This window comes from Carcharhinus amblyrhynchos, chromosome 3, assembly GCF_965287045.1.
Source record: "Carcharhinus amblyrhynchos chromosome 3, sCarAmb.v2.hapA, whole genome shotgun sequence".
Taxonomy (NCBI): domain Eukaryota; kingdom Metazoa; phylum Chordata; class Chondrichthyes; order Carcharhiniformes; family Carcharhinidae; genus Carcharhinus; species Carcharhinus amblyrhynchos.
In genome coordinates, this window is record NC_137326.1 from 98,994,374 (window position 1) to 99,016,275 (window position 21,902).

The window sequence follows — 21,902 nt, forward strand, 5'->3', positions numbered from 1 at the left end:
ACCACACCTTAGGAAGGATATGTTGGCCTTGGAAGGAGTGCAGCGTAAGTTTATAAGAATAATACCTGGACTTCAGGGGTTTAATTATGAGGAGAGATTGTACAAATTGGGCCTGTATTCTCTAGAATTTAGAGGGTTAAGAAGTGATCTGATTGAAGTCTTCAAGATACTAACAGGAGAAGGAAGGGTAGATAAAGATAAACTATTTTCATTGATTGGAGATTCTAGAACTAGAGGGCATAGTTGAAAAATTAAAGCCAGTCCATTCAGGGGAGATGTTAGGACACACTTCTACACACAGAGTGGTAGAGGTTTGGAATTCACATCCACAAACAGCAGTTGATGCTAAAACAGTTGCTAATTTTAAATCTGAGATGGATAATTTTTTGTTAAGCAAAGAAATTAAGGGATATGGGCCAATGGCAAGTATATGGTGGGACAATTCTCCTATTCTACTGCGCTGACTTTTTAGCATGACAGGCCAAGAGATTTGGAGGGGCGGGGGGAGTGGGTAGAGAGGGAGTTGCGACTGGCCTGGGCATGTCTGGGAGGCCAGTAATTGGGCTATGGGGAGGGTCGCACGGCCTGCAATGTGAGGGTCACGGGGCTGGCCAGCAATCAGGAGGCCAGCAAACAGAGGCCACTGCGCACACATCAATTTCCGCTATGACAGATCGGTGCATGTGCAATGGTCTGCTCAGCATTATGCTGCCAGCCTCTCCAGCGGGGATCGGCCCCGCTCCCTGATTTTTAACAGGATTTACGTTCGTACACTCAGCTGTGCACAGAGTGTGGGAAATTCATTTCTAAAGTCTCACTGAAGAAACCAGCATGACTTACTCCAGTTTTCATGCAAAGTCGACAATTCAAATTTTTTTGGGAGAATTGTCACGATGGAGTTTGGCCATAGATCAGACCATTAGATAGTGGAACAGACCCAATGGGCTGATTAGCCTATGTTCCTAAAATTTGCGGTGCTGCACAAAACGTGACATTGTAGACTACTGCATGCTGAGACAACGTTTCCACTGCCTGCAGCCCGGCAGTATTCGGCAGAGTGACTGTCAAAGCTCAAGGCTATCTTTTATATGTTGTGTACCTCGCCTGACAAGCAGGAGGAGAGAAGAAGAGGAAGGAAAAGACAAAGGAAAAGAGGCAAACCAGAGAGCACCCATCTGTAGGTGTCTGAAGAACTCATCTAAATCTGTTACCAGTAGCAACAATCCCAATTTCCCATTCGCCAACACTCCCACACCTTGTGTTCTCTCTGTTACTGATATCACAACACCTGCTTGGTCACAATCCAAAGATAAAAGCCACCACAAAATAAACATTCCAAAACAAAGTTTATAATTAAACCTTGCCATATTGCTTACAAAAATCAACTTATCAGCCTTCATGCCCGAATGCCATTGTCTACCCTGATGTTCCTCCTATACTGTGCTACACCAGTGGCTGTAGCATGGCTGGTAGAGGACTGCTGATTCTCAGCGGAGGAGACTGCAAGTGGTGCTGGATGATGTCCTCAAGCAGCTCTGAGCTTAGAAGGCCCGGTTGTGGATTGTACCACCTTAGCATTGGGGACAATACTGGTGTGCTGACAGGCAATTGCAATGGCATTGGCAGGATGGCAAGGGTTGGAGGACCAATAATGTTTTCTTGAGAGGACCTTGTGCTCCATGGAACCACCTTTTTTTCCCCCCTTACTCCTGGTATTGACCTCCATAACTATTTGCCCCAATTGCCTATTCAGCATGTGTCTGGAGGGTCTCTTGGTCCCTTGCAGAAATAGGGCAAATCTCCTATTTTCCCCAGTCTACCAATATGTCCAGTGCAGCAGATCTAAAAACCTTGGAGCCAGTCACTCTCGTGTTTTGCCTTTAATTTCAGAAGTCAAGTTCACTTGCTGCAGGAATGCCAGCACCTGCTCCAGCCACAATGCACCTCCCTTTAAAAGGTAAAGGCCAGCTTTAACTTGCGCTAACAAGCTGCAGTTTTGGGCCCCTGCTGACGCAGTTGGCACTATCTGTACACAGCAATCATTCAAATAAGCAAGAGTGTTAATTTCATTACACTGAATGGTGTGGGTTGATCACAATTCTGCACCTATTTTCAAGGCACCATATTTTTGAATCATGGATTACTTAAACTTGGGAATATTAATTAATCATTTTTTAATGGATAGCACTTTTCTTTAGAATTTATACTACATAGGACTGTAAAACTTTCTCTGGATTTAAATTTGAGATTATGTCTCTTTTGTGGTCCTTTGAACTTATCAGAAAGAGATCTTTATTCCACCTACACTTGTTAAACTCTAGTTCAGTGACAATCAAACCAGAGCCATCAGTGGCTTTGATTCCAGCCAGGCGGTGGAGATCCTTTAGCATATTAAGTGTAGGTGAAACAGGGAGGTACTTGGCCAAGTATTTCCAGGGGGAATCAGTAATGTGGTGGCTCAAGCAGCAACAGTAGCAGCTCAATAAATGCTGCATCTGCACGATGACTTTCAGAGCATTCAGAGTTGGTGGAGGTCCGAATAATCTTAACCTTCAGCAATGAGTGCCTCCCTGAATAACAATAAGGACACATCCAACAGATTGACTGCAGCAAAACAAGATTCACCTTAATTGCTCTTGTCGTAACAACTCTTCTTTCCGTGCTGCTTCTTGCTGGAGGCGCTCCTGATGAGCCATGTATTCCCTCAGTCTCTGCTGGTGCAGTGCATCCTGCCTTTCTTTCAGTCTGCGAGACTCTTCTGCCCGTAGCTCTGCTAGGCGCTGCTGTTCCAACTGTTCCTCATACGGCGATTTATATGTCTTCATTTTAATCTAGTCCAAAAGCAAACACAATCAAATAGGTATATGTATGCAAGCTAACCAATTCAGATTCATGAGAATTTAAAACTGTGCCTTTGAAATGCGCCGAAACAACTATATATAAGTTTAGTATTTGGAAAATCAATAGTAGCCTTCAAAAATGTTAGTAAATTACATTAATATAGCATAATGTCAGTAGATAAATTTCCAGAAGGCATTTGACAAATGCCACATCAAAGATTAAAATAATGGTTTGTGGTGTTGGCGGGGTAGCATATTAGCATGGACAGAAGATTGGCTAGCTAACCGGAAGCAAAGGGTATGCATGAATTGGTCAATGTCTGGTTGGTGAGATGTTTACGAGTGCCACAGGGATCGGTGATCAACCATTTACAAGTTAGATCAATGACAAGGATGAAGGGACTGAAGTTATGGTTGCTAAATTTACCGATGCCACAAAGATAGGTAGAATAGTAAAATGTGAAGTGGACATAAGGAGTGGGATTTTCCCATCCTGCCCACCACAGGTGAGGTTGGTGGGGGTGGACCATGCAAAGGACTGTTGACCTTGGGCAGGGTTTTCTGGCCTTGGGGCAAGTGCAGCTGGAAAATCCCACCCAAGAAATCTGGAAAGGGACATAGGTTCTGTGAGTGATGCAGGATAATGTGGGAACTTATCCACTGTGGCAAAAAGAACAGAAGACCAGTGTATTACTTAAATGGGGAGAGACTGCAGAACTCTGAGGTACAGAGGCATCTGGGTGTCCTACTACACATATCAGGAGAAGTTAGTATGCAGCAAGTGATTCAAAAGGCAAATGGAATGGTGTCATTTATTGTGAGGAGAATGGAATATCAAAGTAGGGATGTTTTGCTACAGTTGTACATGGCATTTGTGAGGCGACATCAGGAGTAATGTGCACAGTTTTGGTGTCCTTATTTAGGAAAGGATATAAAATGTGTTGAAAATAGTTAAGAGACTATTTGCTTGACTGATATCTGGGATGAGGAAAGGTTGGATAGACTGGACCTGTATTCATTGGAGTTTAGAAGAATGAGAGGTGATAAAACTAAAATATGTAAGATCCTGTGGGGACTTGACAAGGTGGATGGTGAAAGAATGTTTCAAGTTGTTTAAAATCTCCAAGTTGATAGAGACGCAAAAACTTGGGCACACAGTTTATAAATAAGGGTCGACCATTTATGACATTTTTTTCTGAGGGTTGTGAATTTTTGGAACGCTCTTACCCTTGGAGTGCTGGAGGCAATATAACTAAATATTTTTAAGACAGAGGTAGATGGATTTTTGACTAACAAGGCAGTCAAAGGTTATTGAGGGAGGTGGAATGTGGAGTTGAGGCCACAATTAGGTCAGCCATGATCTTACTGAATGGCAGAGCAGGCTTGCAGGAATGAATGGTCTATTCCTGCTCCAAATGCATATATTCGTACATGGAAAGATTATTAAACACCAGTAATGCATTAGTCAACTACAAGTAGATTGGTCTTCTGTTCTTACCTTTTACACCATGTCTTTTGTATTTTTCCCTTTTATTTATTTATGGGATGTGTGTGTCACTGGCGAGGCCAGCATTTATTGCCCATCCCTAAGTAGCCCTGGAGAAGGTGGTGGTGACCTGCCTTCTTGCTGCAGTACATCAAATGCAGGTTCACCACAGTGCTGTTAGGAAGGGTGTCCCAGATTTGTGACTCTTCTCAAGTTATTACATTTATTTTTCCTCCGCCCCCCCACATAAGTAAACAGACTTCAATTTATTCTTAAACGTGGGAACAGCAAACTGCTCTCCTACATGCCATTACACGATCAACAAACTGTTGACTCCACTTTTGAAGCCGTTTTCACAATCTGTCAAAGGAAGGATTGCTTCTAGGACGGGCAACCAGACAACTGAAACATTCCAGGCATCTGCCTCTGGCTAGAGTTCAGCCATCATGTTGTTGAAGCAGGCAGAAGGCCAGACTAAAAGTTAATAAATTGTGAAATGAATGATCAACATAAAAAGTTGGAACGGAACATCGCTCACCATGCTTGCCCCCAGAAACTAAAATAAAGCACTAAAGAATCACCTCAGTGACACTTTAATAACTTACCACAGGAATTAGAAGCAGGAAGACGTTGGCACACAATCCCAAAACAGGGACAATTCTCAGCTACAGGCAATTAAGTTGGCTTGAAGCAGTTTAAATGCGTAGGGATGGCATTTTTAATCTTAGTGGAGTAATAAAGGAACATACAAGTTATTAAGAGTAGGGCATGCAGTCCTTCGAGTCTGCTCCGTCATCCACAAGATCATGGCTGATCTGGATATTGTCTCAACCCCACTTTGCCATCTGCACCCTATAATCCTTGACTTCCTTGTCTATCAAAAACCTACGTAACTCTGCCCTGAATAAATTCAATGATCCAGCCTCCACTGCTTTCTGGGCAAGAGAATTCCACACAACTTCTCACCTCCATCATAAATAGTAAACCTTTCAGCTTTGAACGGTGTCCCCCAGTGTATATATATGAAAAAATCTGAATCAAGTAATAAGAGAACATTTAACGTGATCTTCGAAGTTCTCATGCTGTGTGTACATTTGTGTTAGGGTTTCCAATTCTTCCAGATTGTCCAAGAGCCTATCAGAATGAAGGACTGGCCACTCTAAGACAACCAGAACAAAAGTCAAGCTGATCAACGTCTTCTTTTCTGTCTTCTTTCGGACTCTGCGCAACTGCTTCTGTAGCCACTCTGCAGAGGAGGTTGGGGCAAAATTTTCCCATCCTGCCCACCGGAATCGTAGTGGGTGGGGGTGGTGGGCACACACAAAGGTCCACTGACCTCGGGCAGGATTTTCTGGTCTTGAGGCGAGCGTGGTCAGAAAATCCCATCCTTGGTGTTCATGCAGCCACACAGTACATAAAATAGTCATATTTCAGTGGCAGTATCAGTCCACCAATGACATGGAGATGGGGAGAAACACTATCCCAGGTAAAATGCAATTAAAACTTCTTTTAGGCTGAAAACTTGGCACACCATTATCTCTTACAGCCTCTTTTCTCAACAAGATGAGCCTGACAAGTCCCAAAACTCATAAACCACTAGTAGTTTATTGTTTGCTTCATCAACATTTATGTTGTTGAAGCTTCATCCTCCCCAGAAGTTACCACCTTAATTCCTACCAGCCAACTCTTTTCCCCCTACACTACTTCTCCAATCTTCCAATAGTAACAATTCTAAAACATTCCCAGATTGGATTCAGTAAGGTCACCATCACAATTCTGATTTCCAATTCTGCATTACATCCTGACTTATCATAAAATCATAGTTCCCTACAGTGCAGAAAGAGGCCATTTGGCCCATCGAGTCTGTACCAACACCAATCCCAATCAGGCCCTATCCCCACAACTCCACGTATTTACCCTGACATTAAGGGGCAATTGAATGTGGCCACCCAACTTAATCCACACATCTTTGGACTGTGAGAGGAAACTGGATTACTCAGAGGAAACCGATGCAGAAACGGGGAGCACATGCAGATTCCACACAGTCACCCGAGGATAGAGTCGAACCCGGGTCCCTGGTGCTCTGAGCAGCATGCTAACCAGCATGCCGTTCTACATTGTTGCTCCCTCTGAATTTCAAATACATCTGCGGGGTTGAATTCTTCCCTGTTGGCAGGAAAACAGGAATGTTTCCCATTGATGTTCACAGCATCTGTCAGGTAGGACTCACCCACTTAAAAGATGCAAATTAGATCAGCTCTGGGAGCCTGCCAGCCAGAGCTGATGTTCAGAGCGCCCCAATCTCCACGCTTGGAGCTAGCCCTCCCACTGACCAAGGGAGCACTGCCAACCCCTCCCCAAAGAGGGGCATCCTCCCCCACACCCACATAACAAGTAAATCCCACCCCCCCAACCTCTCACACATACCACGCAGCCATGAGGGTTTGCATTAGAGGGAGTTAAACCACTTAATCCTTTTGAAGAAACCATAGGCTGTCAATCAGGTTTAGAGTGAAATGTCAACATCGTGATTAGGATAAATGGAGATGCTTGAGATGCATTCAAGCGTGAAGGGAAATGAAAATAAACGCAGCTGTCAATGAAGGTCTTTCTCAAAGCACTGAACTTTGAAATTGACAGGTCAAGGATTTTCAGTTGAATAGAGGGAGTTTCAAAGATTTCAGCTTGCTAGGAGGACTCAGTAACTTCAAATCAAAGTCATGTGCACACATTGAGCTTGAGTGCACAGCTGGGCAGACTAGAAACACCGCCTCCCCCCTGGCAAAATTGTCATCTCCTTTCTGTCAGAGGACTTTAAAGGATTTGCTCTCACCTGCAGCTTCTGACCGGAAGAAAGGAAAATCTCTGCTGCAAAATGGAGAGCTGCAATAATTTAAAATCCTACCAGGTGACAAGCAGGCATGGAGATTAAAGTGATCTGGCCACTTCAAAGTTTGCACAGCTAATAGGCAGGAATACAGCTGATAATCACCTTGAAATCACCAAGCCAGAGGGTGACTTATAAGCCTAATATTTGCAAAAACATGATTTTGAGTATACAGGGTGCAGAAGTAGAGTTAAGGAAGAAATCAAGAGGGTAAAAAGGGGACATGAGATTGCATTGGCAGATAAGGTAAAGGAGAATCCAGAATGCTGTGGGCCATTCTAAAATTTAAGGATATAATTTAGAACACTGCTGCAGGACTAAGCGTGCTGCACTGTAAGCAACAGTGACCTTTTGTGACAATGCTAAAAAACAAGGCCCTGGCAGGTTAAGGAAATGTTGAGGATCCCATGACTCAGTTTGAAAAGCAGGGAATTCTGCTGCTCTGGACAACATATGCACTCAACAAACACCAAAACATACGAACATATTAACCACAGAATCCCTACAGTGCAGAAGGAGGCCTTTCAGCTCATCAATCCTGCACTGACAACAATCCCTCCCATGCCCTATCCCCACGAGCCCATGTATTTACCCTGCTAGCTTCCAACATTAAGGGGCAATTTAGCATGGCCCATCAACCTATTCCACACATTGTTGGGCAATGACCCCATTGTTGTCCATGGTCTTGTATTTGGAGCACTGTTGTCTTTGCTTCCTCCTCTCAACTAAATTAATTGCTAAATGTTAATCAAGTGGTGGAAAAACATAAATCTTCTGCAATGATCATTTTTAAACAGCATTGTCTCTGAAGCAAAATGACCCTGCTTGTTGTATTGTTCAAAGTTCTGCAGGCAGCCTAATTTTTATCTCCACAAAGCTCCCCATTACAGTACTCCACAGAATGAGTGAGTAACTACTCAAACTATGTGGCGTTCAGTCCAGCACCAAAATCACCCCAACCCCTGTAATCGAGTAGCAGTACGTTGATGACATTTCGGTATAAGCATATTCAGAGGCCAAGGTCCAAAAACAGCATTGACTAATTCACAGATGTACGAAAGAATTAGCTAAACATCTGGAAGACAAAGGTCCTCTACCAGCCTCTCCCACTGCACAGCACTCTCCCCAATTATCAAGTTCCTTGGTGAACGATGTGAATCATTTCTCCCATTTTCCTTGGAGCCTAATCTCAGCAATGGGAGACATCTGATGAAACTGGACGTCACCTCCCATGTGCCTGTGCAGCCTTCGGCTGACTGAAGAAAAGACTGTTTGATGATGAAGACTTGAAACCCAGCACCAAGCTAATGGGTCTACAGGGCTGTTGTGCTATCTGCCCTCCTCTATACATCATAGGCATGGATAAACGCGTGGCACCATCTTAAATCCCTGGGGAAACATCTCGGTAAAATCCTGCAACTTCAATGGCAGGATAAATGCTCCAATATAAGGTCAGGTCAGCATCCTCAGCGTCAAAGCACTGGTTATGGTTAATCAGCCACATCGTCTGACCCAAGACTCCCAAAACAAACTCTTGAGCTTTGTCACGGCAAGTGGTTACCAGGAGAGTAGAGGGAACCATTCAGGAACATCCTCAAAGCCTCCCTGAAAATGTAACAACATCACTGATGCGTGAGAATCTCTTGCTTGAGTCTGTTCAAACTGGAGAAGAACCACCCGCGAAGATATCAACAATTTTGAACACGTCTGACAGGTCCTGGTGGGGGCCAAGCACAAATAGCAGAAGGAGCGTACTAAAATCCAAACCCCGCTTCCCACCCGTCTCATCAAACATCATCTGCACCCACTCTCTACTGTGTGGCAATGTGCGCGAATCCCGCATTGGACTTTTTAATCACCTCTGGGTCTACAATCCCAGAGTGGAAGAAAGTCATCCTCGGTAATGAGGGACTGCCTAAAAAGCACAAGAAGATAAAGATATCGAAATAATGTGGTTGAAAGAACCACTTCAACACAAAAACCATTAATGCTGAAGAGATGAATGAGTATTAATTCAGGAAAAACTAATTCAAAAATTCAAAATAGGAGATTGGCAAATATAGCACTTTCACTCATTTATAAGAATGAGAGTGAGCAACATTTATAAGACAATTTGTTACTCCTCTGCTGCCCTCCTCTGCCATTTTTAAGCAAAGCAGAGACACTGAAACATAGAATCGTAAAATCCCTACAATGTAGGAGGAGGCCATTCAGCCCTTTGAGCTTGCACCAACAACAATCCCATCTAGGTCCTATCCCCAAACCCCATGTGTTTACCCTCATAATCCAGGTATTTATCTTGATAATCCCCCGACACTAAGGGTTAATTTAGCATGGCCAATCGACCGAACGTGCAAATCTTTGGAGTGTGGGAGGAAACCAGAGCACCCGGAGGAAACCGACAAGGACAAGGGGAGGATGTTCAAACTCCACACACAGTGACCCAAGCCGGGAATCGAACCTGGGTCCCTGGCGCTGTGAGGCAGCAGTGCTCACCACTGCGCCACCGTGCCTTATATGAAAATCATACTATGTCACTAAAATAAAACAAAGTGCTGGAAAAGTTCAGCAGGTGTGGCAGCATCTGTGGAGAGAGAAACAGAGTTAACGGCCAAAATCTTCCTTCCTCCTACACGGATAGGATTTTCCAGTGCCACTGAGAGTGAATGGCAAATTTTCCATTTTCACCATGGATGAGACTGGAGAATCCTGCCCAGTGTTTTGAGTCCCTATGACTCTTCCTCAGACCACCAGAAGTTTTTCTCTATCCTGTACATTGTAGCCTGTACCAGCAGTAATTTGCTTTTAAGTGGTTTAAATTATCTTAAACTACTTAAGTTTTACAGTACAGTTCCTGTAATGTTACATAAAATATCCTAAATCATGAGATTTTGAAAGAAAAACAAGATGTGCGTCTGTTAATGGAGTTAGATAATAACATCCATGTGTCTGGATGACAGAGAATTAAGTTAGCGTGTGAGTGAATGGATGAGGAGAAGGTTTGGGTGGAATCTTGCCAAGGGATCGGCGGGCTCACGTGTCTGCTGAAAAGCTGGTGCTGCCTTGCAGGGTCACGGGGAGACGGGGGGGGAGGTGGTCAGCAGCAAGGGTAAGTTTGGCAGGTCTCCCCCTCACCTTCCCAGTGTCCAATCCCTCGTTCATGCATTGAGTACCTATGATTGAGGCCCACTGGATTAACACCAGCATTGGCAGGATAAAGCTCTTCAGAGATAATTAAATCGGGCACTTAAGAAGAGTAGGGTTTGAAGCCATAATTATTTCAACCATGATCTATCAAATAATGCAGCAGGCTCAAGGGGCTGAATGTAAGTTGGCTTCACTAGGAATGGTTAGTCAACTGGAACAAAACAAAATGGAGTTAGTTTTGATTCTGAGTGGTTTAAACATTAAAACAAGGTGTCCAGGCAAAGCTCATTAAAAACATGCCTAAAAACACAGGCACTGCTCAGAAAATAGATTGAGCATACTACTCAAAAACGTTAGGTGAAGGCTCACTGAATTTCATTGTTAACTGCTTTCCCCAGGCATGTCCCTGTCCGTTTATGAAAGCATCACAAACAGGGAAACTATCACAATCAAACACTCCGGCAGAACAAAGTGACCAGCCTTGACACCAAGAGAGTGTTTGACCGAGTGTAGAATCACGCAGCCCTCGCAACACTGGAGTTAATGGGAATCAGCAGCGAAACTTTCCGCTAGTTGGTGTCATACTTAACAAAAGGAAGATGTTAGTGGTGGTCAGTCATCTCAGTCCCAGAGCATCCCTGCAAGAGTTCCTCAGCATAGTGTCCTACGCCCAATCACCTTCAACTGCTTTATCAATGACCTTCCCTCCATCATAAAGACAGAAGTGGGAATGTTTGCTGATTATTGCACAATGTTCAGTACCTTTCAAGATTCTTCAGATACTGACGCATGTGCAGCAAGACCTGGACAACATTCAGGTTTAGATTGATAAGTGGCAAGGAACATTCGCGCCATGTCAGGCACTGACCATCTCCAACAAGCCATCTCGATCTTGAATATCTTGAAACCCAATGGTATTACCATCAATGAAACTTGGGTTTCCATTAACCAGAAACGGAATTAGACCAGCCATATAAATACTGTGGCTTCTCTTAATATAAGCCACCTTAACAATAAAAAGAGTTTCCATTTGTAAGGCTTTTTTAAGATGTGCTGGGCCTGATTTGGATCATTGATGATTAAATTTAAATGTTAAGACTCAAAGAAGAAATATGCTGGTCTGGTTTTGATGTGGTGTTTTATGCATATTTACACCCAGTTTAATTTTGGCTATATTCTAATGAGTTTCAGAGGATATGTGGGTGCAACTGGGTGATACAGTGCTGCCTCACAGCACCAGGGACCTGAGTTTAATTCTTGGCTTGGGTCACTGTCTGTGCGGAGTCTGCATGTTCTCCTTATGACTATGGGGTTTTTTCCCTCCGGTTTCTCCCCACAGTCTGAAAGACGTGCTGGTTAGGTGCATTGGCCATGCTAAATTCTCCCTCAGCGTACCCAAACAGGTGCTGGAGTGTGGCAACTAGTGGATTTTCATAATAACTTCATTGCAATGTTAATGTAAGCCTACTTTGCCAATAAATAAATAGATGTATAATACTTAAATTTCAGCAGCATAAAGGCAAAAATCAATGCATTTTTCTCTCTAATTTCTGAGTTGTACCCAAGGAGAAAATCCAGGCGCCTTTGTACGCCCCTGTGACAGGTGAGAAAGAAAGGACGGACAATGTGAGGCATTAAGGAAGAATGAACAGCTTAGGCCGAAAGAAGATAGACAAAACTGAGGAGACAAGGGCTGACTGCGACAAATGAGGATTGTTAAAAAAGCTGTAAAATAGGCCGATAGAAAAAAATAACAGGGGAATATATCAGAATGAGAGAGGGAAGAGTAGAGAGAGCAAGAGTCATGTTAATATACAGAGAAGAAAAGGAGGAATAAAAAAGAATTAAAAGCAGAAAAATAATTGATAGAAATGATCAGAAACTGAGATTGGGAACTTTAAAATAGGACTTTTAACTTTTGCTAATGTCATGGTAAATCCACTAGTTTTGACTGAAAGTTATGCAATTTAAACTGAACAGTAGTAAAGACAGCTAACGACAAAAGCTACACGGTGTTTGTGCAGCTAAATTTATATATGTATTGTTGTGCCACAGAAAGCCAGTGGGTGAAGGATAGAACTAGAGGCAATTTTTACACAGTTCTGTGAGTATTTGTTTACTAAGTCATCATGTATTACCTCAGTAGGGTTGTTTCCAGCCAGATCCTGATCCTCTGTATGGTCATTTTCATTGTTCTGATCCTCAGTCACATGATGTTGAGCTTCTTCTTCCCCATGATGTTGCCTGTATAGATCTGTATGCTCCACTGTATGATCTTCTTTCCCTTCCTGTTCCCATTCACGGTGATGCTCCTGTGATTCATACTCATGTTTTTCCAGATCTGAATGTTCATTCCTTTGCCAGTTTTCATGTTGACCATATTGCTTCTCTGGTGGTCCTTCATTATCTTCTCTTCTCTTAGTGTCATCATTCTCCCCTATCATTGGTCTAATACGTCGCTGCATATCTCTCCTCTGTAACAGAGACAGATGTGTACTTTTATTGAGTGCATTAACTCTAATCTATTGTTCCATTCACAATTTTTGACTTCTTACACAACCAAATGAAATCTTTTTAATATTATGGTTGCATTTTTTAAATGTGCCAAAAGGAACTACGTGCACTACCTTTACCTTAGTAGTTCAGAACAAGCAGTCAGACGAGTTATTCTTTCCCTAGTTTGCCTACATTACAATAGTGACTAGGCTTCCAAAGTACTTAACTGGCTGTGAAGTACTGTAAGATGTCCTGAGGTTGTAAAAGGTGCTACTTGAATGCAATGTCGTTATTTCTTCCATAAGGAGTAAGTTTAGATACAAGTGGATTCCTATACATTGGGTGGAACATTTACAAACATACGCAGGAAGATTTAATCTGGTAGGTGTTTGCAGGTTCCAACTGCATTAGAAAAACTGACTGCAAGAAATCTTTTTTTGATTCGCCTGAAGTCTTTATGCACAAAGCCATGAGAGGAGCCTCATGTTTTAATTTAGAATGCAACCCAACATAAATTAACTTAAAATGACCAATTTTGTTTCACCATTTCTTTGAAAAGAAAAACACATGAAGTCTCCTAAGGTTTCATCAATAACTGAGTATGAACATTCAATTGTTTTGGTCATTTCTGAAGTACATTTTCAGGACAGAATATTCATGTAATGTGTCTGACCAATGCTGCAACAATATAATCGTACTCCTGGCTCATTATGAAAAAACAGAGGCTAGAAAGACACAGTAGGTCCATCAGCATTTGAATAAAAGAAGTACATAGTTCATTGAAAGGGGCGTCGCAGGTAGACATGGTGGTGAAGAAACATTTAGCACACTGGCCTTCGTCAGTCAGGGCACTGAGTATGGGAGTTGGGTCATCATGTTACAGTTGTATAAGTCGTTGGGAAGGCTGCACTTGGAGTTTGTGATAGGAAAGACATTAATAAACCGGAAAGAGTACAAAGGTCTACCAGGATGTTGCAGGACTAGTAGGCCTGAGTTATTGGGAAAGGTTGGCCAGGCTAGAACTTTATTCCTTGAAACATAGGAGAATGTGGGATGAACTTACTGAGGTGTATAAAATCACAAGGGGCAAAGATAGGATGAACACAGTGTTTTTCCCAGGGAAAGGGAATTGAAGGCATAGGTTTAAGGTGAGAGGGGAAAGATTTTAAAGGGACCTGAGGAGCAATTTCTTCATGCAGAGAGTGGTGCATATATAGAATGAGCTGCCAGAGAAAGGCAGGTACAATAGCAATATTTAAAAGGCATTTGGATAAATACATGGATGGTAAAGGATTAGAGGGATATGGGCCAAAAGTGGGCAATTGGATCTAGCTGGAAGGGGACCATGGTCAGCAGGGACCGGTTGGGCTGAAAGGACTGTTTCTGTGCTGTATTGCTCTATGACTCTATACTCTATGACTTGAAGAGTTGGCTTAATTTCATGAGATTAATCCTTTGCCCACAACTGATCAAGTGTTTACATCCAATTAATGCCGACAAGTTTTATATCTTCGATGTCGTCTGTTGTTATTGCAATTTGTCATCGTGGTTATAAAGTAAAATTCAATTCTAGATCTTGTTTGTTCAATCAAAAGGAAATCTCATTCAATTTTGCTCTCTATTTGAGTTGCAGTTTGACATACCTCATCATGCTGGTCACCTTCACTTCTATACGGTATCTGATCTCGTGTTCCCTGCTGGCTGTGATAGGGCTCAGCGGCATTTTGCTGCAAGTTCTCTGCATTAGGAGGGGGCTTTTGTTCTGTTTGTCTTAGGCTGGGCATTTTGTTTAAGGTTTCTCTTAGCTGCTTGTATTCCTCTACCTGAGCCTGTAATTTAAACAATAAATCAGAATGTGGATAATGGGCAATAAGTTCAAATATAAGCCGAGAGGATAGTCACAGGACTTGACATTACGCCCAAAGTATATATTCACAGGATCATACACCACAGAAGAGGGTTATTCCACCCATTATGACTGTACTGGTTTAATATATATCAGTCATTCAGTATAACAAAACACTGCAGACCTGGTGTTTAAAAGAATTGCTACTTTGCTCAGGGGTACCAGTAGCTTTTTGGATATCAATTAGTTGGAAGGACTACAGTTGGAAAGACAGAAGTGTCAAATTCATGTAGAAACTTCAGTGAATCACGTTTTTTTTCCACAGGAGTTTCAAAATGAATCTCCCTCATTCTGCACTGCAGGATGCACGAGCGTGATTCATTCCAGAAATCAGTAGGCGAAGCCTATTCCCACTGGAGAAACTGGCAGCATTGTGCTGAGCAGGCCACTGTGCATGTAGCAGAAGGATCTACAGTTTTAAAGTTCATTTATTCGTGTCACAAGTAAGCTTACATTCACAGTAACTTCATTGCAGTGTTAAAGTCCCCTAGTCGCAACACTGCGGCTGCTGCCTGTTCGAATACACTGAGGGAGAATTTAGCATGGCCAATGCACCTAACCAACACATCTTTTGGACTGTGGGAGGAAACCGGAGCACTCAGAGGAAACCCATGCAGACACGGGAGAATGTGCAAACTCCACACAGACAGTGACCCATGCTGGGAATCGAACCCGGGACCCAGCGCTCTGAGGCAGCAGTGCTAACCATTGTGCCACGGATCTAAATGTCCTTGTGGATGAATCACAAAAAGTATGTAGGTGTAGCATGTAATCAAGAAGGCTAATGGAATGCTATCCTTTATTCCCAGAGGAACTGAACATACAAGTAAGGATGTTATGTTTCAGTTATACAGAAATTGGTGAGATTGCATCTTGAAGATTGTGTGCAGTTTTGTCTCCTTACTTAAGGAAGTATGTAAACATGTTGGGAGTGGTTCAGAGGAGGTTTACGAGATTGATACCTGGATTGCGTGGATTCTCTTATGCAGATAATTTGGAAAAGCGAGGCTTGTTTTCACCAGAGTTTAGAAAAGTGAGGGGTGATTTGATTAAAGTATATAAGATTCTGAATTGTATTGACAAAGTAGATGCGGAAATGATGTTTCCTCATGTCCAAACCCAGGGGGCAATATTTTAAAATTAGGGATTGCTCTTTTAAGACAGAGGTGAGGAGAAAATCTTTCTCTCAGAAGGTTGTGTGACTTTGGAACGCTCTTCCTCAGAAGGTGGTGAAGCGATGTCACTGAATATTTTTAAGGCAGAAGTAGATAGATTCTTGTTGGGCAAGGGAATCAAAAATTACAGGATCGATGAGCAAACAGGTCAGTCAGGATCTTATTGAATGATGCAATAGGTTCAAGGGGCCAAATGGCCTACTTCTGCTCTTATATTGCATACAAGATTTCACACATCCTCAGGCAGCATGCATGCATTTACTGTTAATGGAGGAACAAATAGAATTTTTATCAGAACTGACAGTACTCATTTTAAAAGTATCTTTGGTTTAAAAAAAAGTCAGCACAATAATTTCATCAGCTAATGTGTAGGGAAATTAAATTAGAGGTTAAAGAATTGTATTTTGCGAAGTGCAGTTAGAGAGAATGCAGAGTAAGTGGAGTGAGATTAGGCAGAATAAAAATTTCTGGTTAAAGTTTATAAATATTTTAGCTTCATCCAATATTCACCACATCCTCTCACCTGGGCAGCCGATAGTGAGTTTTTGTGGTCTTCTAAAGTCACCTGCAGCTGGTCATGTTGCAGCAATAAATTCTTATGTAATTGCTACAGAAAAAGAAACAAATCATATTGCATTTTTCTTCTCATTGACTAGACATAAATAAAAAAGTGTTAACAAGTTATCAAAAATACCTGAAAAATTATACTTTCTCATTTTTCACTGGTTAGGCTTCTCGACATTAAGTGGCAGTAGGCAGAGTGTAGGCGTTGGAACAGTTGCATGTCCTGGCCACTGCTTTTCAAAATTTCATCATATCCCATTGAAATTTCATGACCCAGATTTGCATGGGCTATTGTAAGACAATCTGCATGCTCCATTTCACAGCCTTCCAGAATTGTGATGACCAGAAACTGGCAGGAATTGGATACTGCATAGCAAGTGGTAGACCAGCCGTGATCTTATTAAATAGTGAAGCAGACTTGGAGGGCTGAATAGCCTACTCCTGTTCGTATTTCTTATTGTCACACGCCAACATTCTCTCTGCACTGTTTCACCTTGTTCCTATTTGATTAAGTGACAAAAGTCACATCAAACTTAACCTGACAGAAGGGTAGAATCACCAATTCAGTGACAGAGTTGGTGTATTTGTATTATGGACTTGTGAATAACAGACCAAGTTGAACAGCCCAAACTCAATTCATACAGGATCCTTGCGGCTAAGCCCAGAGAACTGTTTCTTCCCATTGGTCTAAACTGGATTCAAACTCAAGTCGCAGAGGTGAATGGAGGTTATCCACTGGAAAACCTGATTCCACAACCTCCAAAAATTCTGTCTTTGTGAACATGGCATATTAATGTTCTTCCTTAGCAATTATACATCAATTATTACATACTCTCAAATTTAGGTTTGCACAAGACAATTCAAAAATGGATAAGACCATCATTTGTATTAATCATTTTAGAGATCCACTTGTTATGTTATCTGCACTATATCAAAAACTGCAAATATAGAACAAGTAAAACTGATTAGTAGAAACGAGACTTTACCCTCACATCCTGGAGTTGAACATGGACATCCTGGTGGGCCTTCCTCAATTTTTTGTTCTCTTCAAGTACATTATAAATATTCTCTGTGAACACAGATTCTCAGGTAAGTTGCAGCTCCGTGTTGTTAGACCAACTTTAACGATATCATGAAGTTAAATTTACTCTTCCAGGAATGTTTCCGGCCGTTCTACCGGTAGGATCTTCTGGCCCCGCCACTGGTGAATCCCTGCCACAGGGCAGGGAGTCATGATGTGGAGATGCCAGCGTTGGACTGGGGTAAACACAGTAAGAAGTCTCACAACACCAGGATAAAGTCCAACTTAGGGACTTAAAGGGCTTAAAACTTAAAGGGCAGGGAGTGCAAACAATGGGAAATATCAGAGTGTGGGCAGGACTAGACGATGCCATCACCGACCAATGGCCTCCACCACCATGAAATATGCCATTGGGGGTGGCGGGGGGTTGGGGGGGGGGGGGGTGCGGTGGTGGTGGTGGGGGGAATGGGACGGGAAATCCTGTTCTTTAATTTTCTTTACCATTTTTGGGGCTAGAAACTGAGATCAAATGTTTTATGCGTAATATGAATGTCCATGGAGCTCCTCTAAGTCAATGGCATTGGAAGGCGTACAAGCGGGGGCAATCGTTCATGCTCTGACGTAAGCAAAGCTGGGCAATGGTCACCACTGACCGGATGTCAAGGGTGTGGTTTTTGAGTTAAACCCTCCAGCTAACACTCTCACTTGGCCTTGCACAGTTGAACACATGTTCAGCAGCAGGAAGGGCCCTCAACAACCATTATTTAAAGGGATCAACTACTTTCAGGTTAGCTGCTGGTTAATTTGTTTTGCTTTTACTACAGTCTTAGAATTACTTGATGTTTTCTATAATTGCTTCAAGTTGCAACATCTACAGTGAATGGTCTGGCTGATGATGAAAGACACTTTGTTGACTTCAAAGCTTCTGCATAAACCAGCTGCTCCCAGCTATGGGATCACAAGTAGACATTCCTCTCGGAATACAGCTAAATCACACAGCAAAATCCTTTGAGAAGTTCAATGAAATCATGCCTTGGTGCATTCAAAAAGTCAACGCAACAACTTTGTACATCTCTCCAGCATCTGTCTTTCAAGTGCCTTTGCCTAATGTGCAGCCACATTGCTACTTCAGTGGCTGCCGTGCAGTTGGCAAAAGGCTGCTGACTTTCAGTGGAGGAGACTGAAGATAACTTTGGAGAAAGAGCTTGAGCAGCTCTGGCTGCAGGAGCCTTGGCGATGGACTGGGCTGACTGGGCAGGGCTACGAGGGTGAATGTGGCCTTTATGCGAGAGGACAGCAAGTTTAAGCACCATGGAGCCACTGCTGTTATTATGTAACCAATAATATTATTGGATCAAAGAACAAAGAACAAAAAATCAGCCCGGGAAACAGGCCCTTCGGCCCAACGAGCCCGCGCCGCCATCTCAACACCATCAGTCCACCTCTCTACTCATGACCCCTATCTAATGTTTTATGGCCATCCAGATTATCTGTTATAATTAATCAACGGTGACATGCTGTGAGGGTCAGCTGACCCAGTAGACAAAATAGCCAATGGCAAAATGATGTGGTGGTCAGCTGACCAAGTATAAATAAGAAGCACATGGAAATTGTGGTAGCTAGTGTGGCCCAGGGTGCGGCCCCAAGTGTTTCTTTATTAAATCCTTTTCTATCTGAAGTTAGTTCTTTTATTGCTTGCAACTGAAGTACCTCTACCAGATGGACAACAGCCACTCCATCATGGAGATGCCTTGGCAATTCTAGTAATCCACTGGAGGATAGATTACTACACTATTGTGACATCCTGCAACCTCCTTTTCACACTCCAGTCCACAGCCATGATGGCATTAATCTGACTCCAGTACTCAAAATGTTGAGTGGTTGCTGCTTGTGTTGTAACATCAACCGTCATTGTAACATCCCCACATTATAGGAAGGATGTGGAGGCTTTGGAGAGGGTGCAGAGGAGGTGTACCAGGATGTTGCCTGGAATGGAGGGGAGGTCCTATGAGGAGAGACTGAGGGATTTGAGGCTGTTTTCATTAGAAAGAAGGCGGCTACGAGGGGACCTTATTGAAACATATAAGATGATTAGAGGTTTAGATAGGGTGGACAGTGATAGCCTTTTTCCTCGGATGGAGAAAGCTAGCATGAGGGGGCATAGCTTCAAATTAAGGGGTGGTAGATATAGGACAGATGTCAGGGGTAGGTTCTTTACCCAGAGGGTGGTGAGGGATTGGAATGCCCTGCCTGCTGCAGTTGTAAATGCGCCTAGTTTGGGGGCATTTAAGAGATCCGTGGATAGGTTTATGGATGGAAAGGGTTTGGTTTAGATTAGAGGGTCATTGTTTTTTAACTGGTCGGCGCAACATCGTGGGCCGAAGGGCCTGTTCTGCGCTGTAATGTTCTATGTTCTATGTCAGATGCTACATCATGGTGGGGTTCAAAAGTGTACTAATGAATTCGGTCTCCACTTTCACGCTGGAAGGGATGGGCAGCAAGCTCTTCACAAATACCTGTGTCAAGTTGGTGTTGGACTCCTACCTCCTTGATAGTTACTGTAGGCTTTCTGGCAGGTCTGCCAGTGCACCAGGCATTTCATTGTATACACCTTCTCATTTAGGCTTCATTATCCTCATCTGAATCTATTGCAGTAGAATGTCTGTGACCTGAACCATTGGCACCTATGGCACCCTTACTGCAGCCCTGGCTCCAGCCCATTCATGCTCAGTGACTCACCATGAGCAGATCTCTAACCTATCCTCTCCATCATCCACAGTGTAATTCTGAGCTGCTGGAGTGAGAGTGTGAAATTGAGTGATGCTGTGTGTCTCACTATCATTGAATTCTTGCCTGTACAGGTTATCATTTTCTGGGGATCTGAAAGGGGAAAGGCACAGGGTAAGATTATGGGGTAGGAAATGGGGGGAATGTAAGAGATGCCTGCTTATATCATCAGGAAGTTAGAAATCGAGAGAGAATGAGGTGAAAGTAGACGTGAGAAGGATTAAAGTGTGAGATAGTCACCAGCCTCAGCACTGCGTACTTCAATATTGTCTCCTTGCCCTGGGGTGAGGAGATACAGGTGCAGTTCTCTCCCTCCAGTTGACTCCTGTTGCCCCCGATGGCATGTCACCTTGTCCTTTAAGTGCATGGATAGTATATCAGCTACTGTTGTGCAATCTGCTTGGCTAATGAAGCTTTCATGGTTGAACAGCTGGCAGTTTGTGTACAATGTGAGGGTGCAGTGAATGAATGTTAGTGTCCTTATTAAAAATGATTGCTGCTGGGTGGGTGATGGGGCTGTGGATGCGTTGAGCAGTTGGTGGAATATGACACTTGAAGATGGAATCAATGACCCTGACCACTCATGTGAGGCCACTGATCTTCTTGTGGCACTATATCCAGGTGCTCAGGCCTACACTCCTAGCATTCACCTCCATGGTTATGTGATCCCACTGGCTTTTGAATTTTTGTCTGGTAGGCCTCCTAATCCCTGTGAATGCTGTTCATCTCCCCTCTTTACCATCTCCTCCACCAAGGTCTCCTGTACAGTGTCAGAGAACCATGGAGCCCACACTTTTCTGTTGTGCTATTCTTTTAATGTTTCCCAGGCCATAATCATTTCCTACATGACTTCCACTACCTGCTGCAGCCACAATGCAGCTTTAAGAGGCACAGGCTGTTTTTAAATGGTGCAAGGTAACTTTAAGTGGCAATCACCACTCACGATGTTGGCCCTCTGCTGATACATCCAGGCAATCAACAATTCAGTTAATGCTGGCTGGATGCTGAAATCATTCAAACCAGCAAGCAACTTGATGTTGGCCTACTGCCTGCATTGCAATGAATCAGCAGAAAATAACCACAACTGACAATCCTCACATCCGCTTTTTGTAGCTTGTCTAATTCAGCCCTCTTGTTTTTTTTCAAAACTATTAAAAGGGTATAAAATGCTCCAGAATATAAAATTCCATTTAGTTGTCAATGTTTTAGTAAACAGTTACATATTTCAAAATATCTAACAGCTACGACATGAGAGGTGTCACCTGGCAACTTAACGGACAGCACTATCTGAAAGCAGCAAATCTCAGAAATACACAGAAAGAGGACAGCAGAGACTTAATGATTTCATGATTGGACGAAGCAGCAGATCAATATTGTTCTGACATTTTCATGTCAATAATAAGAGCTTCACAGGACCTCATAAGTGACATGATTAGTGTTGTATCACTCAGCAGCAATATTGTGCTGGATCAGATTCAGATAATTTAACGACATCGTGAATGTTACATCAGAACCATTAAAATCTCAAACTCAGTGGAAAAGTTATCAGTTAAAATGTACGTGGAGAGCATATACAAGGCTATACAACAACAG

The 21,902-nt window shown here is 42.8% G+C and overlaps 1 protein-coding gene across 4 annotated transcripts in view; it reads right to left on the reverse strand.

Moving 5' to 3' along the window:
• The window catches only part of LOC145340959 (Golgi integral membrane protein 4-like), a 109,551-nt gene that overhangs the window by 29,212 nt on the left and 58,437 nt on the right, over positions 1-21,902 (reverse strand). For all 4 annotated transcript variants that reach the window (XM_080185573.1, XM_080185572.1, XM_080185574.1 and 1 more), the window contains 5 exons: positions 17,488-17,570; positions 16,461-16,544; positions 14,500-14,685; positions 12,499-12,834; positions 2,626-2,831 (listed from right to left, as the gene is read on the reverse strand). In XM_080185573.1, coding sequence (XP_080041699.1) covers positions 2,626-2,831; positions 12,499-12,834; positions 14,500-14,685; positions 16,461-16,544; positions 17,488-17,570 — 895 coding nt within the window. The remainder of the gene's footprint in view (positions 1-2,625; positions 2,832-12,498; positions 12,835-14,499; positions 14,686-16,460; positions 16,545-17,487; positions 17,571-21,902) is intronic.